This window comes from Malus sylvestris, chromosome 11 (assembly GCF_916048215.2).
Source record: "Malus sylvestris chromosome 11, drMalSylv7.2, whole genome shotgun sequence".
Taxonomy (NCBI): Eukaryota; Viridiplantae; Streptophyta; class Magnoliopsida; order Rosales; family Rosaceae; genus Malus; species Malus sylvestris.
This window is the reverse complement of record NC_062270.1, coordinates 5,274,507-5,294,722: the sequence shown is the minus strand read 5'-3', so window position 1 is coordinate 5,294,722 and position 20,216 is coordinate 5,274,507. Positions and strand designations below refer to the sequence as shown.

General features: G+C 38.4%; 4 protein-coding genes across 7 annotated transcripts; all 4 read left to right on the top strand.

Annotated features, from left to right (window-relative positions):
• The first annotated feature begins 901 nt into the window (after window positions 1-901).
• LOC126589539 (glucan endo-1,3-beta-glucosidase 9-like) lies at window positions 902-11,708 on the top strand. Its single transcript, XM_050254862.1, has 3 exons — window positions 902-1,721; window positions 2,128-2,205; window positions 11,545-11,708. Exons 1-2 carry the CDS (start codon window positions 1,381-1,383, stop codon window positions 2,186-2,188), a joined length of 402 nt encoding a protein of 133 aa, XP_050110819.1. The 5' UTR covers window positions 902-1,380; the 3' UTR covers window positions 2,189-2,205; window positions 11,545-11,708.
• LOC126589536 (glucan endo-1,3-beta-glucosidase 9-like) lies at window positions 8,994-12,303 on the top strand. Its single transcript, XM_050254857.1, has 3 exons — window positions 8,994-9,038; window positions 9,633-10,027; window positions 11,010-12,303. The coding sequence occupies exons 1-3, from the start codon at window positions 9,009-9,011 to the stop codon at window positions 12,121-12,123; spliced, it is 1,539 nt and encodes a 512-aa protein (XP_050110814.1). The 5' UTR covers window positions 8,994-9,008; the 3' UTR covers window positions 12,124-12,303.
• A 365-nt stretch (window positions 12,304-12,668) lies between these two features.
• LOC126589537 (transcription initiation factor TFIID subunit 15b-like) lies at window positions 12,669-15,460 on the top strand. 3 transcript variants are annotated; one of them, XR_007611854.1, is made up of 7 exons: window positions 12,670-12,972; window positions 13,058-13,175; window positions 13,398-14,115; window positions 14,317-14,467; window positions 14,545-14,620; window positions 15,070-15,279; window positions 15,402-15,460. XR_007611854.1 is itself a non-coding variant. In XM_050254859.1 (6 exons), exons 1-6 carry the CDS (start codon window positions 12,750-12,752, stop codon window positions 15,179-15,181), a joined length of 1,395 nt encoding a protein of 464 aa, XP_050110816.1. In that variant the 5' UTR covers window positions 12,669-12,749; the 3' UTR covers window positions 15,182-15,460. The 3 variants fall into 3 exon arrangements, 2 of the variants coding, with proteins under 2 accessions (XP_050110816.1, XP_050110815.1); XM_050254859.1 differs by having other exon boundaries at window positions 12,669-12,972; window positions 15,073-15,460; XM_050254858.1 differs by having other exon boundaries at window positions 15,070-15,460.
• Window positions 15,461-15,598: 138 nt separating this feature from the next.
• LOC126589538 (protein DOUBLE-STRAND BREAK FORMATION-like) lies at window positions 15,599-19,132 on the top strand. 2 transcript variants are annotated; one of them, XM_050254861.1, is made up of 5 exons: window positions 15,599-16,693; window positions 16,765-16,972; window positions 17,216-17,359; window positions 17,935-18,121; window positions 18,573-19,132. In XM_050254861.1, exons 1-5 carry the CDS (start codon window positions 16,656-16,658, stop codon window positions 18,734-18,736), a joined length of 741 nt encoding a protein of 246 aa, XP_050110818.1. In that variant the 5' UTR covers window positions 15,599-16,655; the 3' UTR covers window positions 18,737-19,132. The 2 variants fall into 2 exon arrangements, with proteins under 2 accessions (XP_050110818.1, XP_050110817.1); XM_050254860.1 differs by having other exon boundaries at window positions 18,562-19,132.
• The last annotated feature ends 1,084 nt before the right edge of the window (window positions 19,133-20,216 follow it).

Here is a 20,216-nt window from a genome sequence, read left to right as displayed (position 1 = left end):
ATTATGAACAATTTCGTTGAATGATATTAAAATTTTACTTCTTTATTCCTATATATTTGTCCAATCCAATTTTCGTTGCAACATTTGGAGAACTGTAATCGAGTGGGGGACCTGGGGGTGGAGTTGTACTTCAGGAATTGTGCTCCATATATGTGTGAATAATTTTGGACTAGGGTTGTTGAATTGTTGATTGGGTGTTGAAGTATTGCTCTGTTGTGGTTTACTGAATAGAATTGTTGATTTTTTTTCTCTTATCTTATCCGGTTCAATACCAAACACAGGATAAATAATACGGTTATTAATCCAATACTGCACCAAACGCCCGACTAATTTAGTCAGTATTATCTAGTGGCTATTTATCCTATTTGACTGAAATAGTCAGTACAGTTCGAACTACCAAACGAGGCCTGAGAAGGTTCACCACTAACCACACAAATACTATCACCAAATTAACCACCTATTCAATTGAATAGGCGTGAGGTTTAATCCTAAATTTTCTTAATGCGATTAGAAGTAGAATTATTTAATTTAAGTTGTCATTTGTTTTATAAGATGGTGGATGTCGGAGTTTTCTCATGATTCATCAATCTTATTGTAGTAAATGCATAATGGTAAAAACGGTTTTTAATTAGGTGGAAATATATTTTTTTGTCACTAATTAACCATGCAGCAAGTATCCCTTTGAATGGGCGGTCCATTTTTTAACATGTGACTAATACCTATTGATGAGTGACGATAATATCTTGATTGCAAGAGAGAATATCTTGTTTATGCAGGGATATTATGAGAAGACTTGGGGATCGAGATGACATGATGATATTAAAAAAACAATAGAAAGTGAATGAAACATGTGATATACGTGTTTTGTAGTATAGATATGAGTGAATCTGCATGCATTAGCATTGAACAATTATTTTATAAACATGGTATGAAGCAAATTACTTGTTTTGTTATTTAGATGGGTAGCCGAGTTTGCGCGAGAGAAATGGAAGAGAATCCGACTAATAATACATTTCTTTTGAATGGTTTTATTAGTCAGGTGTATACCAAATAAAATAAGTGGACCGGCTAAAGTAGTTCGGTACTTATTTAATACGGAAGAGCACCAAATGATCGGTTCCGTACTATTAGTCCTATCCGATCTTTTTATAGAAGCTGCCAAACGAGATCTTAATGTTTAGAAACTAGGGATAAAAAATCTAATTAAACTATATAATTTATAGAGAGAGACGAAATTGCAAAGTAGGACTGCTGAATTAGCGTAGAACACCGCTAACTGCCAAAAGCCTCCACCAACATTCTCACTCATTTACTACTTTTCAGCAAAAAAGGCTTCAGCCTTTAATCTGCCTCTCCAACTCCGAAGTCCAAACCCAGAAAATGCCCCCAAATCTCTGCACACTCCTCTTCCTCCTGGCGACCACCGTCTCCACCTGCGGAGCCATAGGCGTGAACTGGGGTACGACGGCGTCTCACCCACTACCGCCGGCCAAGGTGGTGGAGCTGCTGAAGTCCAACAATGTTACCAAGGTCAAGCTGTTCGACGCCGACCCGGGCATCCTCGGAGCGCTTTCTGGGTCTAAGCTTAGCGTCACTGTGGGCATTCCCAATGCATTGCTTAAATTCCTCAACTCTTCCAAGAAGGCTGCCGAGAGTTGGGTACATGAAAATGTCACTCGCTACGTCTCCAACGGCGGCGGCGGCGTCGGTGTTAAAATTGAGTGAGTTTTCGTCCTTCTCTTTGGTTTTTTTGCCCGATGGGGTTTTAATTTGATGCTGCATTTGGATTTTGGGTAGTAAATAGTTGATTTACTGTCGATGAAATTTGATTGTTAGAAATACCCAATTGCTGAATTGCATTGTATTTGTGTTACACATTTAGAACCATGATTGAACTGCTCACGTCTCTGCAAGCACAATTCACCATTCTTTGCAACCATTTCCCCATTCATAAGTCTCCGCCAGAACAAAAACATTTCCCTCGACTTCACTCTATTTAAAGATAATGCAATACCTCATAATGACAGCCGCAGAACATACAAAAACAGCTTTGATTTGAGTTATGACACCTTGGTTACTGCTTTGTCAACAGTAGGATTTCCTAAAATGGACATTGTTGTGTCACAGATTGGTTGGCCTACAGATGGAGCAGCAAATGCAACCTCTTCCACTGCAGAGACATTCATGAAAGGCCTGATGGCTCACCTTCGTAGCAAATCGGGAACCCCGCTCAGACCGCGGAATCCTCCAGTCGAAACATACGTTTTTAGCCTCTTGGATGAGGACCAAAGTGTTGGATATATGTGAATTTAATTGTATATATGCTAATAAATTATAAATGCGAATATAAAAATTATTGGACAGAGTATGAACAACGAAATAAATATAAACAGAAAAATTGAAGATCGAAATTTGCGTACCACAATATCCTTGAAACAGAAATTTTATCTCCACTCAGTGCTTGTAGTTTTACAGACGTCTGTTTCATCAGGATTTAACGATCAAGTTAGAATTCCAGCATCGGAAAACTTAACTTCTGGCGAATTTTTGTGTGGTTCTCTCAGAAATGATGTTTGTGATTGTAGAAGAAGAATATTGATTTTATGTGTCCTAAATGTCATGCAGATGAATATATATAATAGAAGGATGCTGGTTCGCAACATGTATGAGAATGAGATGTATCTGTTAAGAGACATCTTCTCCAGAGGGGTGCTTTGCTCTGTGTTCTCTGTTGGTAAAAAATAATTAATTAATTAAATGCAAAATTAATTAATTAAATAATTTAATTATTAGAGCCCGAGCCCCAAGGCCCACCTTTTGATAATTAATTATTTATTAATTATAATTAATTAGTGCACCCCAAAGTCCAACCTCAAAGGTGAGCCCAATTTTACTCTCCATGCCTATTACTCAAATCACTTTCTATAAATGACAAAGCCTTATAAAGTGATAAAATTTTCTGGGAATGGCCAATGTGGGACAAAGAAATTTCTACTCAAACTACTCAAATTTCCAACACAAAGAAGCATAAGCACTGGAAATTTTGAGAGACATTGGGGTGTCTTCACCTTTGATGGTCAAGCCAAGTACCGTTTTAATCTCATCCAAGGCTCGAAAAATCTCGTGGATGCACATAACAGAATGTGGAGTACCTTCCGGCGAAGTGGTGCGTGGTGAACAATAACAGAGACTTATCTAATGCAACTGCTAGTGCTTCATAGGCATGTTTGCATGCCGATTGCAGTGCAATGTCTCCTGACGGGTCTTGTGTGGATGTTTGAACAAATACATAGGTATTTATAAAGTTTTTGGGTGAATTTTGAGTTAAATAATTTTTTTAATTATTTTAGCAGTTGGATTTAAATTTGGGCCATTAGATCTTTTTTTTTACCTTTAGATTTGATTATATTCGATCTTAGCCGTTGGATTCAATGTATTTTAAAATAACATATTTTTTAAAATGAAATTTGAATATGGATCGTTGGGTCAACCACGGTCCTTAAATGATAGCCGTCGGATGGGGAAAAGAGTCGTTAGGCTCGGGGGAAGTGGCTGACAGGGCCCTAGCAGTAGGCCCCCACTCTGTCGGGAGCAGATTCAAAGCAGGCCGGTGGGGCGTGTTCGCGAGTGGCCCAATTTCAAGCGAGTCCACGCGGATGGGGGGGGGGAATTTGGCCCAGCTTTAGCATTTGACTTTTAGTCCAAAGTTTTAGCTTGGGTTGGGTGGTGTTTGGGGGGGAATTTGGCAAATAGCCCATGATTGGAGTTGGTCTAAGGGTTCGAGTCCCAGTATAACCCTTTTTGGGCCTTTTTTGAACTACATTAATTATATCTTTTCTCTTTAATATTTGTAGTTTAATTTCTATCATTATAAAAGATAACTTTTGATGATAAATTTATGATTAGGAATATCATAATTAATTAAAATCCTTAAAGGTTTGAAGATAAAATCTTTAAAACCCTCATTTCCATATATGATATCATTTAATCGAATACATGTCATTCGTTTATTATTTGGTCAACTTTTAAGGATCGTTTAATTTTCATTCTAGTTGAAGACCATTTAGTCATCCATATATATATTGTCACAGCCCGTCCCGGAGATGTACGTTAATTATGTTATCGACGATGTAAAATTACCTAAATATCCTTGGAGTTGAGAATTATTATGGGATGTTGTGGTTTAAACTTAAGATTTTGGACCAATTAGTTATATTCCTCTTTTAGTGGATCCAATTAGAACTTAGTGTTCTCTTAGTTGTGATTGGTGTGCATTTTGGGACCACACACACATCCCTACCCTTTCTCTCTCTGCTCTTCTGTACTCTTTCTCTCTCTTGGTTTCACTCTCTCTCTCTCCTTGCTATACGTACAGACAAGGGCAAGAACACCCTAAACTTCGCAAATCGAAGGTTTTGAGTGTGTTTATACCATATTTAGGGCCTCGTATTTAGATCTCGTACAAATACTCGGGGAACTTAAATGTAATTATGCGATAAAGGAAGGGGCAAATATGTAATAAGTGATGAGTTCTTATTCTATAAAAGGACCCCTCACCCTCACAATTTTCGAAAGGCAACCCTTAGGCCTGAAACCCTCTCACATCCCCTCTCATATTACAGATGCTTACATAATCAGTGTGGATGTAGCCCAAACCTTAGGGTGAACCACGATAAATCTTGTGTTATTTACATTTCATGCAGATTCACGGTCAGATTTAAGTTGTTCCAAGACCCCTCCCATTTTGTGCATCAATAGAGTGCACCATTGTGTTCCTCGTGGTGCTATGAGTTGATTGATACCTCGAGAACCCGAGAAACAAAGTTTCATGCACTATTCACATGGACGTAAAACTACTTGTTTCATGGAATTTAAAGCTCATAGGGAGTTTTAGGAGGTCTTAAGGAAGCTCAGGGTGGTTCATTATAAGAGTTTGGACGTCGGAGGGTCGAGATCGAAGTTTTTCAAAGTTGATCAGATTATCGAGCTTCCTCAGGTAAATTTTAGTGGATTTCAAGGCTTAAAAATGGTATAACATGATTCTACATATTATTAGCTTTCCAATGGTTCAAATTTCATAAGTTTTGGTGAAGAATCGAGTGAGAACAAAGGTTTTGAAGTTTTACCCAGTTTTCCGATAACCGACGACTCGCCAGAGACGAAGACAGAATATTTCGTCATATGCTGACACCGTCAGTTAGTTTGGACTGTTACCGTTAGGATTAAATGGAATATTCCTGACGGCATTAACTGACGCTGACAGTGTGCCTGGCACATGGTCGCGTGTGGGGGCCATTGTAGGCACGTGGGGGCGCGTGAGGCTTCCAATTATTTATCTAAAAATTTGGGGATGATCTTGAGGTTGTGTAGGTCACAGCGGTATATTCATATACCCATTTTGAGCTATGTATGAGAAGTTATTAGCTAGTTTTGCATATGTGCTTTAAAATAACATTTTTATAATTAATTCGCATATAGGTAAGACTTATCCCGAGGACGAGAGTATCCAAGGGCGACTCGGGGGCTACGACCTTTCGACTAGTGAGTGGGCTTTTGGTTTTCAGTATATATTATATACTTGATATTTTTCCCAGAAATATGTGTTTAAATGATATTATGCCATAATGCCATGCATATAAGTTTATAATTCCTACATGAATTGGTATGTGATGATTTATACATATAAATGTGGTGCTGTGGACGCTCAGGTAAGTTCAGGTAAGTTTTGTTTGGTTATGTGAATCAACGATGATACAATATGTGATTGAATAATGTTGAGCTCATAACACTGCACGTAGGGTGATTATAATTTAGCTATAGATATGGCACATGCCTGCTTATTATGTCACATCCCGCACCATATGCTCATATTGGATCCAAGTTAGATGCACAGTCTTGTCATACAGACCTTAATGTTGAGCTCATAACATTGCACGTAGGGTGATTATAATTTAGCCATAGATATGGCACATGCATGTTTATTATGTCACCTCCCACACCATATGCTCATATTGGATCCAAGTTAGGTGCACAGTCTTGTCATACATACCTTATTTATGGTTCCGACTCGTAGGTGACTAGCGATTTATCGCTCAGCTATTATGTGAGAGTAGAATAGAGCATGATTGTATTGCATCCATTATTGTCGTATACACCTGTTTGTTTGGTTCCAACTCTTGTACAATATGTTGCCGTATAGGTCATTGTAGTGACTCCGGCTAGAGTAACTTTGAGCTATGAATTCAGCCGTACAAACTACCACATGAGTTCCGGCTAACATGTTATATTTTTATGAAATTATTCTTACCTGAATTGCTTACCCTGTTATATCTTGGCATGGCATACATATGAATATGATTATGTGTAGCATGAATTGAATTGATATGATTATACACACACACACACACACACACACACACACTTATATCTTTATTCTGGGAAAAAAATTATACATGTTTTACAGCGAGGGGTTAGTTATGTTGATAAATGAAATGATTTTGTATAACATTTGTTTTTGCCCACTCACGTTTTCTGTTTTGCGCCCCTCTAGGTTTTAAGTAAGTTTGCTGTTGGTGGCTTGAGGACGTCGGTAATTCTGACCTATCTAAATAATAGTAGGACATTCCTGGTACTGTATAATTAGTACTTGTCCTACTGGACTGCACCTAGACTTATGCTCTGAGTATGAGTGTTTACTGTTGTAACTAACTCCTATCATTCCCTGTTTAGTAGTGCACTCTAGTAATTTGGTTTTTAATTATTCGTATATTTCTTATCATTATTGCTTCCACATTGTGCACATGGCTACGTCACTCTCACGTGACGGCCATCATGCATTGATCTCGGTCGGGGTGTGTCATATATATATATATATATATATTAAATATAATACAACTTTGCTCACAACACTAAAGTGGAGGTGAGCAGATGATCCTTATCCCTTATTGATTACCGTTAAATTAATTTGGTTTAATTGATTTAAGACACGAATCTCGAATTCTAAGTAATCTAACGACAATCAACCGAGTGGGGGTTAAAATCATCCTCACTTTAGGGAGTGAGAAAAAATGCAATAAAAAAACTAACAGTTCATTATAAGATGCTACAATATCATAACCAATTATTTGTTTAACTAGTTCATAATAAAGAGCATGTGTTGTTCTAATTATAATATATGTATGGTGATATGATATGTACATAGCCACCACACCATGCTTTTTGTATTTAAAAAGTAAGGAGTTTCGAACTCAAAAACATAAGGAATGGAGATACATAGCCACCAATCCATGCTTATTTTTTATTTATTTTCTTTTGTGTTTATATCAATTTATACACACAAAAAAAATATAAAATATAAATGAAAATATAGCAACCAAAATTTAGACCGTGTAAGGGTCTCCGTTTGAATCTCGCACGGGGCCTCCAAAATCTCAGGACCGGCCCTGATGAATATATATTTCTTTTTATATACTTTTAATGAGTTACTTTTACTAATATGTCAAATTGTGGTTGTAATTTTGTAGAGAAAAAAAAAAAGAATATGACTCGTTTTAAGAATGCAAAACCCAAACATATATAGTTATCTTCGTTGTATTGAGTTGATGTGGGAAAATGGAAGCATCGGAAATCCAACACCACTCTGTTAAGCAAATTGAAATTGAAATTGAGGTGAGGATAGCGCCATATGACCGAAGTTTGAGGGTGCCATTGTCAAACTCATATGGCTTCTAATGTTATCCACCATTTTAGAATATATATTAAGAAAACCTGCATGCATATATCTCAAGAATCGAATCTTCCATATGACCAAGGCAATTGCATTCAATGTTTGCCATTATTTAATATAAGTTGTCATTTATTTTATAAGAGGGTGGATATCGGAGTTTTCTCATGATTCATCAATCTTATTGTAGTAAATGAATAATGGTAAAAACAGTTTTTAATTAGGTGGAAAGATATTTTCTTGTCACTAATTAACCATGTAGCAAGTATTATTTTGAACGGGTAGTCCATTTTTTAACATGTGACTAATACCTATTGATGAGTGACGATAATGTCGTGGTTGTAAGAAAGAGTCTCTTCTTTATGCGGGGGTCTTGTGATAAGACTTGGTGATCGAAATGACATGATTATATTAAAAAACAATAGAAAGTGAATGAAACATGTGAGATATGTGTTTCGTAGTATAGATACAAGTAAATCCTCATGCATTAACATTGAACAATTATTTCATAAACATGGTATGGAATACATTACTTGTTTTACTATTTTGAGTAAATTATATATTGTAATGTCATATATTAACTTACGGAATTCGTTGCAATGTTTGACATTCGTTAAAAATTTGTTAAGTTAGCCGGTTGGTGATAACGTGATAACAATGATTTACACATTTGTACTGACATGCTGCCAACTTATAACATTGGTAGTCATGCTCACGTCAGTAAAAATATGGAACCCACTGTTATCACGCTATCAAATGACTAAATTAACAAATTTTCTAACGGAGGTATGAATTTGTTATGTTACGCAAAATTAAAGTGGTACACACATTGTTAAAAGGGAATTGGATTCACTCCAAACCTTAGGCCTCGTTTGACATGCCGTATTAAACACCGGATTGTACTATTTAATACTATCTGGTGTTTGGTGCGGTTCCGTATTAAATTAGCACCGGATTATTTATGCGGCCCCATCTATTTTATACGACGTACGCCGGATAATTTATACAATCCAAATCCTCGATATTATTAGTCGAGTTGCTGTAAACAAAATCCCGCTGGCTCTTTTCTCATCCCTCTCTTGCATATTACTTCAGTGCCATCCCGATCTATCTTCTCAACCAATATTCCATCTTTTCTCTCTCGACGAAGAGTGAACTGGAGCTTGGGGGTGCGGTTATGTATGGTTGTTGTGGATGGGGATTGGGTGGTGTAATAAGTTGGAATTGGAGCTAATCGATGAATAGGCCGGTGACTTGCATTTGTAGATATTCGTGGTGAACATCCATGGCAGCAGCGTCTGCTTCTGGATCAAAGGTGGTGGTTTCTAGTGTTTTGCCCATCAAAATGACGGGCTCTGATACCAAATTTGATTTTAAATTGGAAACATAGTGCCATTAAATATTCTTCAATCTCCTTTTGAGGAAGTAGATGAACATGATAAGCTTTGATTCTTTGTGCAACGAGTCAACGACAACTTTTATTACTAGGAGGAGGAGGAAGTGCAGACAAAAACAAGTCCATGATGAACCGAGTATTTTTATTTATTTTTTAACTGAGAACAAATATAATCCATACTCTTTAATTTGTTTATACTCTTAAAAATATACAGATATTATTATTATTTTTTTATTATAAAAAATTGGTATTTAATCCGATTATGCACCAAACGACTGATTAAATAGTCAGTACTATCTGACGACAGATTATCCTATCCGATTGAAATAATCAGTACAATTCGACATGTCAAACGAGATCTTAGTGTCTATAGCCTAGGATAAAAAAATCTAATTAAACTCATTAATTTATAGAGAGAGACGAAATTGCAAAGTTGGACTGCTGAATTGGCGTAGAATACCGCTAACTGCCAAAAGCCTCCACCAACATTCTCACTCATTTACTACTTTTCAGCACAAAAAGGTTCAGCCCTTAATCTCCCTCTCCAACTCCAAAGTCCAAACCCAGAAAATGCCCCCAAATCTCTGCACACTCCTCTTCGTCCTGGCGACCACCGTCTCCACCTGCGGAGCCATAGGCGTGAACTGGGGTACGACGGCGTCGCACCCACTACCGCCGGCCAAGGTGGTGGAGCTGCTGAAGTCCAACAATGTTACCAAGGTCAAGCTGTTCGACGCCGACCCAGGCGTCCTCGGAGCGCTTTCTGGGTCCAAGCTTAGCGTCACTGTGGGCATTCCCAATGCTTTGCTTAAATCCCTCAACTCTTCCAAGAAGGCTGCCGAGAGTTGGGTACATGACAATGTCACTCGCTACGTCTCCAACGGCGGCGGCGGCGGTGTTAAAATTGAGTGAGTTTTCGTCCTTCTCTTTGGTTTTTTGCCCGATGGGGTTTTAATTTGATGCTGCATTTGGATTTTGGGTGGTAAATAGTTAATTTACTGTCGATGAAATTTGATTGTTAGAAATACCCAATTGCTGAATTGCATTGTATTTGTGTTACACATTTAGAAAGAATGTATCTTGTTACTGCTTTTGCTTAGATTAAGTGATACCGTTGGCATTGTGTTGCAATTCTGGGGCAATGTAGGATGTTAGAAAATCGTAGTTTTCGAACGAAGTTGCATTGCGCATGAAGTGGGGACTTTTGTGAAATTATCCTTAGTTTAATGTATATGAAAAGAACCACAAATGAAAGGGGACCATGTCGAAATCTTCGTCACTATGTTTTTCAGAGTAGATGCTTAAACATCACGTCAAGGTTACTCTTTGATGTCGTATGAGCCGGCATATGGAATTTAAAGATACTTTTATTGTGTTCTTCATGGTTGAAGAATGAAAGAAAATAGTATAATGGTATTTGTGTTCCGATGCTACTAGTTCAAGTTCCCTGGCGTGTTCAAGCGCTGCATTGGTGCTTTATTTTTGGCAAATAAACCGATAAACTTTGTAGGAGATGAGAGCTATACCTAGAGGCTAGAGCAACAAGAAACTTTCCTCTGTCTATTAATCTTTAAAGAGGAGCCTGTTGCCTCTTCAACATGTCAGTATCAGTGATCTCTCACTGGGCTTAATTGCATTAGGACTGGTCGAACGAGTAAATTTTGTAGTGAGAAGGAATCTTTTAGGATTAGCCAGCCGTGCAAGGACAAGTTGACAGATAAATTTTTGTAGCAGGGATTTTGCGGTTCTTGAACTCATTAGCCTCTTAGAGTAGCTAATGAATATTTGTTTGTTGATCAAATCAGATGTCGAATGGACTTTGCTCATTCATGAATCAATATATGGTTGTTTCGTATTGTATATATTGGTTTCTAACTGGTCTATTTTCAGGTATGTTGCTGTTGGAGATGAGTCATTTCTCCAGAGTTATGGTGAGCAATTTCACCCATTCGTCATAGGAGCGGCAATGAATATCCACACAGCTTTGGCCCGAGCAAAATTGGAGAGCAATGTGAAAGTGGTGGTGCCTTGTAGTTTTGATTCCTTCCTGTCAGAGTCTGGCCATCCTTCAAAAGGACACTTTCGGGCTGACCTCAATAGAACCATGATTAAACTGCTCACGTTTCTCAGCAAGCACAATTCACCATTCTTTGCAACCATTTCCCCGTTCATAAGTCTCCGCCAGAACAAAAACATTTCCCTCGACTTCACTCTATTTAAAGATAATGCAAAACCTCATAACGACAGCCGCAAAACATACAAAAACAGCTTTGACTTGAGCCATGACACCTTGGTTACTGCTTTGTCAACAGTAGGATTTCCGAAGATGGAAATTGTTGTGTCACAGATTGGTTGGCCTACAGATGGAGCAGCAAATGCAACCTCTTCCACTGCAGAGACATTCATGAAAGGCCTAATGGCGCACCTTCGTAGCAAATCGGGAACCCCACTCAGACCTCGGAATCCTCCAAGCGAAACATATGTTTTTAGCCTCTTAGATGAGGACCAAAGAAGCATAAGCACTGGAAATTTTGAGAGACATTGGGGTGTCTTCACTTTTGATGGTCAAGCCAAGTACCGTTTTGATTTCATCCAAGGTTCGAAAAATCTCGTGGACGCACAGAATGTGGAGTACCTTCCGGCTAAGTGGTGCGTGGTGAACAATAACGGGGACTTATCTAATGCAACTGCTAGTGCTTCAGAGGCATGTTCGCATGCCGATTGCAGTGCAATGTCTCCTGGCGGGTCTTGCTCCAATATCAGTTGGCCTGGCAATATCTCATATGCATTTAACAGCTACTATCAGCAGCATAACCAGAGTGCAGATAGCTGTGACTTTGGTGGCTTGGGTTTAATCACAACTGTCAATCCATCCGTGGCTAATTGCAGGTTTTCGGTTCAGCTACGCACTTCTTTTTCAGATTCCTTCCGCCCGGACTACCTTTCCCTGTGGATGACCTTGCTAGTGACAACCCTTTTGTTATCTTTACCCCGATTTACATAGAAGATAGATTTTGAGGAAAGTTTTGAGAAAATAGATATCCGAGGAATTTTTTTGCCGCTGTATTATCCGTCTGCTGATCGATTGGTGCCGGTGTTGTTTTTGTAACTCGTATGAAGTTTAAACACTTATCGAAGCTATTGCTCTACAAAATTAAAGATAGTAAAAGAAGGGTTTGGGAAATCTCTATATTTGTTTCTTGTTAGTATGCAGAGTGAGTGTGAGCATTTCAATTTCCCAATTAGTAAGAAAAGACGAGATGTACGTGCGCATGTGTGGATTAAGTCAGTTGGTGGCGGAGTTATCACGAGCTGATTTGTAATTTAATTGGTTAGATTAATGTACCTGCCACTTATGCCCGAATTCGAATCTCCCTCCTCTGACTTGTTTAAAAAAAAAAAAAAAACAAAAGAAGCTCACTGGTCTGGGCCCTAAGAAAACCCAATACGGACTCAAAAGGGTTTCGGGTTTGGGCTTTTGACATGATTAACCAACACGTGTTGGAGCCATTGTCTTGGAGACATATAAAGTAGAAGTACTCAGCGCGTAAATATCTTTATTTCGAGTCTTACCCTAATCTGTGTGTCCCTGTGATTGTTTCGCTTCTCTCTCTCGCTCGAACCTAGATCATGGCTGGAATCTACGGTCAAGGGGGCGATGGTGCCCCTCCGACATACGGATCTAGCGGTGGCGGCGGCGGCTATGGTGGTTCTGGCGGATACGGAGGCGGTTCTGGTGGTTATGGAGGTGGTGGTGGAGGCGGGAGCTATGGTGGAAGCGGTGGCGGTGGATATGGAGGTAAGGGCGGCGATGGAGGTGGTTACGGTGGTGGACGGGGCGGTGGCGGTCGAGGTATATTTCATTACTTTGTTCCTTCGAGTTTATAATTGTTTAAATTCTTTTGATTTTGATTTGACGAATTTGGTTTTGATTGCAGGTGGAGGATATCAAGGCGACCGTGGTGGTGGAGGCAGAGGTGGCGACCGTGGTGGTGGGGGCAGAGGCGGCCGCGGTGGTAGTGGAAGAGATGGTGATTGGCTGTGTCCTAATCCAGGGTAAGCCCTTTCTCTTTTTCTATCTCGTTCTTTCTTTCTATTTGATTTTGATCGGTTTTATTATTTATTTAATCTTATCCGTATATTTTATTGGGTTTTAGAATTAACTTCTTAGAATTAAAACTTCAAGTATTAGCTTTAAGTCGAAATTTATTTATTTTTGTTTATTTCCTTATTGCATATGTATATTGTGGTTTATGGAATCGGTATGGTTGTATATAGCTGTGGGAATTCGAACTTTGCAAGAAGAGTTGAGTGTAATAAGTGTGGTACGCCCTCTCCTTCGGGTGCCGGTGGTGATCGTGGCAGTGGTGGTGGTTATAACAGAGGAGGAAGTGGTGGGGGCTACGGTGGCGGTAACCGTGGTGGTAGGGGTGGTAATTATGATGGGGGTCGAAGTGGTAACTATGAAGGAGGTAAAAGTAGCAGTTATGATGGAGGCAGAGGCGGTAGTTATGACAGTAGAGGCGGTGGTGGTAGTAGAGGTGGTTCTTATGGTGGTAGCCAAGGAAGAGATGATGGTGGGTATGGTCAGGTTCCTCCAAGTGCTCCACCGTCCTATGGTGCAGCTGGAGGCAATTACGCACCATCTTACAATGCTGGTTATGGAACAGATGCAGTTCCTCCTCCTACAAGCTATACTGGTGGACCTGGATCGTATCCCCCATCTTACGGTGGTCCTGCAGGCGGTTATGGTGGTGATGGTCTAGGTGATGCAAGGGGTGGTGGGCGTGGGGGCCCTCCAGCTAAATATGATGGTGGATACAGTGCTGGTGGTCGTGGTGGATATGGCAGTGGTGCTACGGAGGCCCCAGCTAAGGTGAAGCAGTGCGACCAGAATTGTGATGATACTTGTGACAATGCTAGAATCTACATATCAAACTTACCACCAGATGTTACCGTTGACGAACTTCAGCAGCTCTTTGGAGGCATTGGACAAGTAAATCCATACCTACTTCTGAACTTTGTGCATCCGAGTTTATAAGATTGAATTTTGTTTACTGATTTTTATAGTTTGAGGATCTGTATGGAAATTTATTTTTCATTTCTCTAGCAGTTGTAGGAACAGGTTAAATTGCCTTGTCAGCTCCACAAATTGGTATACATTTATTCGGTTACTTAATGCTAAGCTATTGTTCAGGTGGGAAGAATCAAGCAGAAACGTGGCTATAAGGATCAATGGCCATATAATATCAAAATATACACAGACGAGTCTGGAAAAAACAAAGGCGACGCATGTTTAGCCTATGAAGATCCCTCTGCTGCACATTCAGCTGGTGGATTTTACAATGGTAACTTTTGTTCTTTTATTCTGCATGGTAAGATGATGTTTAAGTCGTTCTATTCTAACTAGGTATTGTGCTTACAGATTATGACTTAAGGGGCTATAAGATCAGCGTTACAATGGCGGAGAGATCAGCTCCAAGGCCTTCGTTTGAACAAGGGTAGATATCTATGTACATTTTATAATTTGAATGAAGTTGAATATAACTTTTTTTCTTGTTGTTCGTGTGTTATGTTGCTTCCTCACATTGGGAGAAATTTCCAGTGTGGATATGTATCCTGATGTTTAATATTTGCTTGTGGGTTTTATAAATTGTTCTTTTTCTTGATGTCACAATCACTAAAGTCATTGAGTAATTCAATTGTGGTATTCTGTTAATGGGTGATACACTGAATTTCCGATGTGCTTTATGAAATTCTTTTGTAATATATGGTTTTCTGTGGTGAAGAGATGTAGCTTTTTTTTTTTATTATGGCAATTTGTTTGCATGCTGGTTTATTTTAACTGTGGGTCCACTGTTTTTGCGTGAATGAGTTTCTGGTTTGCTTATTTAATTTTGTGCTTTTGTCTGCATGCTGAGTCCTGACTTGCTTTTTCTTGTGCAAGCAGTGGTGGTGGTGGTGGTAGAGGTGGATATGGTGGCGGTGACAGGCGCAACAGTTATAGAGACGGTGGAGCTGATAGACATCAACATGGCGGAAACCGTTCGCGTCCTTACTGAGAGAATTTCCAGATGAAGCAGATTTTATGTAATGAGAATTGTTGTCTGAGGGTTTTTGTAGTATTCCGTTGGAGGGTTCTTAAACTGGAGACTAAGAGGTAGGTTGTTCACTAACCCTGAGCAAGGCCTCTGTCCTCCTATATTAACTTTACCTAAAACTACCTGGAGGAGTTTCAGTTATATGCATGGGATTGATATTAGTTGTGTGAATGTTTTATAGAGACAAGTCGATAATCTCCAAATTGCTTGCTGCTATGGTAGGTTGATATTTTCAGGTGAGTGCTGCTCTTTCGTAACCATTATTAACACTTATTTGGAGATTGCCCAGATTTGCATCACTGGGTTCTTGATTGCATCTGATCATTTTATATCTATGGCTCAGATGCAAGCATTGATATCTGTACATGCTTTCTGACTGAAAATTTGTCGCCCGTATGAGAAATCACTGAAGATGCTTCCTGTGGCTGGGAGTTTATATTGGAATGTACTTGATGTTAGATGTGAATCCTGACCATTGGATTGGATTGGATTGGATTGGATTTTGCTTAACTTTGATCTCCAGCTGAACTTATTTAAGTTTGCTATCATGTTACATGGAATAGGTTTTCCATGTAGGATTTTGTTATTTTGGTTAGACATTTTTGATCATGTTGTGTGGAGGCTCTTTTCCTACATCGAGGCTTTCGCTTTGCGATGATTTTACTTCACCACATCAATCTAGTGTTTAAGATCTAGTATTGTTTGCCAAAACGTCATGGTGCCTAAAATTTTGCCTACCGGTTGCCTTCATTGTTCAGCTACTTACTGGGTGGGGCTAGTCTTCCTTGAGGGTAACTTTTGTCGATCCCTTTTCCCTCTATTGTGTTTGCCTAGTGTTCAACTTATTGGTTATTACTGCTCGGTTCTGTGTAACTCATATACCACATCTAATGGTTGTTACTGCTCGGCACGTCGGCGTCTCAACGCAGGCCCTCGACCCCATCTTATGGTTTTTTATTATGCCGGTCGTATTTATTTTAGCCAAGTTTAAAACTTTCCACTTATTAATGAGAGAGAATATTGTAAGATTGTAGCATTGCGACGCTTTCTTATGTTTATAAAAGATATTTTAGCAATGAGTCAAAAAACTCGTAAACTTACCTTTTTGGATTATGACTTTTAATTTGGTTATGAATAATCTAATATTTTAAAACACGGCAATACAAGTTATGAAAAGTGACATAAAATGTGTTTTTTTTTTTATTTTAAATACAATCAATATTTTTGCTAAGAATTTGAACTTGGAACGCAATGAGTTAAAAAATAATAGAAAATTGAAAGTGGCAAATGAGATTTCGCCTTTCTTTGGTATAAGTGGGCCTTAATTTCCTTTAAACATGCCTTAAATGGGTTAAAGATTGCAGGCCCATTATGGCCCATCTTATTTTGATAAACCCTACTCAAATTGGAATTCAGAGACCATTTTGCCGCCCAAATGTCAGAGATCTTTCGCTCGCTCGTCTTGAACAGAAGGTCCATTTCTGCTTCTTCTCCAATCTTCCACCTTCTCTCTCTCTGGTATTGAAAATATTGAGCTTTTTCAGGTTCGATGACGTGACGCTACGAGTATTGGAATCGGCATTGGTTTCGAAGGACGTAAAGTCGTCGATAGAAGTCAGGTCCAGCTTCAGGCAGTTCATGAGGTCGGAATCGCTCTCCGTTCTGCGAGAAACCGCAGAGAAAAATGTGGAGGAGAAGCTTCTTGTTCTCGAGTTTCTCGTTCACGCTTTTGCACTAGTAGGCGATGTTGAGGCAAATCTTCTCAAAATTCAAATCCTCTCAATTCATCGTGTTCATCGTACTTCCTTACTTTGATTCAATTAAAGATTTCAATTTCAGGCGTAATTATTCCTAAGTTTAAATTTTTTTCATGCCACTTTGGCGAAATTGGTGAATTTTATGAAGTTAATTATGTCATAAGCCAAATCGCTAGGGTTCTTTGGAATTTGGTACTAATTATCTGCTATGTGCTTGTGGATCGGTTTGTGATTGCAGAGTTGTTTGGCTTTGAGATATGAGGCATTGCTTTTGCGGGACGTCAAATCTTCGACGAATCCGTGGCTACAAGTTTCTTATACGGAATGGCTGAATTTTGCTCACCAGTCAAGAGATAGTGGTTTCTATTCAGTTGCAGGAAAGGTGAGTGTGATCATCACCTTCATAACTATCACTACTTTTTATCAGTGTTCTTAATTTCTTAACTTATTCGTATCCGGAGAAGCAGTGCAGGGGTAGCTAAAGGAATAAAGAAGGAATTTTGTTTGATTTTTCAGATTATGATTAATTTAGTACCCATATCTATGATCAATTGCCTGATAACTAAATCTGTGGTCGATACCCAAGTTGTCGTTTTCCATGAGATTTCTTGTTTTCAAGTTAACAACACATAATTCAGTTGACAACATGCAGATTTCTTATTTTTCAAGCTTGGGACAACATGTTTTAAATTTGTTGTTATCGTTTCTTTTGATTGCTATTGATTCCCAAAATGAGCGGCACAAGTGCAATAGATCTTATATTTAGTGCTATACAAATGGCTTATTTACTACTAGATGAAGGTGGATTAGACACGCAAAACTATTGCATTTTTATCTTGTAATTGCTCATGGTATATGTAATAACAAACTGCATGCTATGTTTGTTTTTCGACTCACTTTTTGTATCGTCAATCTTTGTTATTGTGGTGTATATCCTGATTTAAGCTTTTTCTCTAGGCATGTGAACATGCATTGGATTGCATTAAGAGGAAATCTACCGAAGACCGTAAAACAGATGAAGTTAACGTTATGAAGAAATCTACTGAAGACCCAAAAACAGATGAAGTCCTTGAAAGTGTGCAAGCAATTGAAAAGATAAAGAGACTCAAGGATTGTGCCATGGCATCTGCTTCTTCCCACTCTGGTAATTCTTCCCTACCGTTTTGATTTTCTTCAATATGAACGCCGTGTTTTTGTTTGTGTACTTATATGTGCCAGAATTGCTGATAGAAAGGTGAATTGATAATTATGTTTATACTCAGTTTGTACTCAGGTAACAAGCCTCTCGCTTTCATCATATAGGGGCAATAATGAAATACAAAGATATGGGTAGGTGGGGAAGTTGGTTAGGATTAGGCCTCCATTGTAACGAAAACAAATGTATGATGTTGCAGTGTTTGCTGCAGTTCCTCAATCGATAGTTACTCCTGCTTAGGTATCTCTACAGGAAATCTCAATGTAGTTCTTCTCTTTGATTTTATGTGTCTCATATTTGGTAACTAAGTTAATGTATTAACTTATCCACGGCATTCGGGGGTTGTTTGCTATAATTTGATCATGGAAACTTCTGTTGGCTGATATCAGTTCAAGCGCAGACGGCAGACTACTTGAAAAAGAGACTAAAGGAGAAGAGCACGGAGCGTCCCTTAGATTTCAAGGAGCCAAAATGTGTTGTAGCAAGCACTTTGTTCCGAAATGGAATCAGAAGGCGGAATCTACGAAAATTGAACACGAGTCGAAGCTTGCTGGGGATGACTAATGAATCGTAGCCTAGTCCATTTTGGGGGACATTGTCAACATCCTTGTGCTCGTGCTGGTGGATTCTATTTGCAGTCTAGAAGGGGAACCCTGAAGTTTAATTTAGAGGTGCTTGTGTGCACCAAGTGCCTGAATATCTTAAACATAACAAAGATAAGGTCTACAATCACAACAATAACAATTGGTCTCATGTAGTATGTCTTACATTGACAATGTAGCTGTCAAACTACAGTAACAAGGGGCGGACTTGTAGCTTATGTGGTTAAGAGTCGTTATCTTGTATTTTAGGTATTGTGTTCAAATGGCTTTCTCGGGATATTTACTTGTACCAGAAATAAACATAAACAAAAATGGCTTCTAAACCCCCATGATTGGGGACATTTTGCCTAGATTACAAGACTGAATTCTAGTGACATCATCATTCAATAAATACGTACCATAGTTGGAGACATTTTGCCTAGATTACAAGATTGAATTCTAGTGGCACCATAATTCACTAAATGCGTGCCTCTTGTTTTAGAGCAGATACAAGAGTAAATATACTGAGGTAAACAGTATGATCAATCTAAAATAATGTCATTAATAAGAAAAAGAAAGAAAACTAATAAAAAAATGTTTGAAAACTTTAAATTTTAACGATAAAGACAAAATAAAGGGTAAAATGAATAGTATCAGAATTGACTTTTTTTGTGTAAAAATATAATTTTTCGTTAAAGTGAATAATATCGGAAATTTTTCGTTAAAGTTCTCAAAAATAATGTAACTTTGTGGACTCAAATATAAACCAAAGCCCACTCAAGCTCTTTACGAGTTCATCCGTTTCAGACTCAATAGGTTGGTGTTGTTCATTTACAGGAACAATAAACTTGTTGCTATACAGACGACAAAGGATTTCTTAAATCAAGGCTAGATACGAAGTGAAAGACGAAAGCCAAACATTTTTTCTTTAATTATTTTATTTTAGATAGTGCTATTCACACACTTCTTTATACTTCTTGAATAACTTTTTTAATTTTTTTTTATTAATGTTCTTTAATTCATTCGATATGATAATAAAAAATTAAAAAAAAAAAACGTAAGAAATAAAAATAAGTGTGGATAATATCACTCTTTTATTTTAAAAATCACATTGGTTTTCTCTTAGACTTGGAGTTCTGTGTATCAGTCTGCAAGGCCTGATCGCAGGCACCCAGGTGGCATTCTCAGGCCTGCTCAATTAGAGGGCCATAGGACAAAAGGTACTCATACTTATCTTTCCTTTTCCTTTTTTGTTTTGTTTATTAATTTGACTCTCTTCTGTATTTTTTTTGTGCGTGAAAGTGGTCTATGTGCTACTCTAATGAATTGAGATCCTCCCTCGATATCTAGATTCGAAGTTTCTCCATCTTAGTTCCTTTTTGTTTAAACTGAGTACTTCGAACAATTTCCTCTAGTCAGTCTTGGTACTCTCTCTCGTTATCATCGAATATGTTCTGCTATTT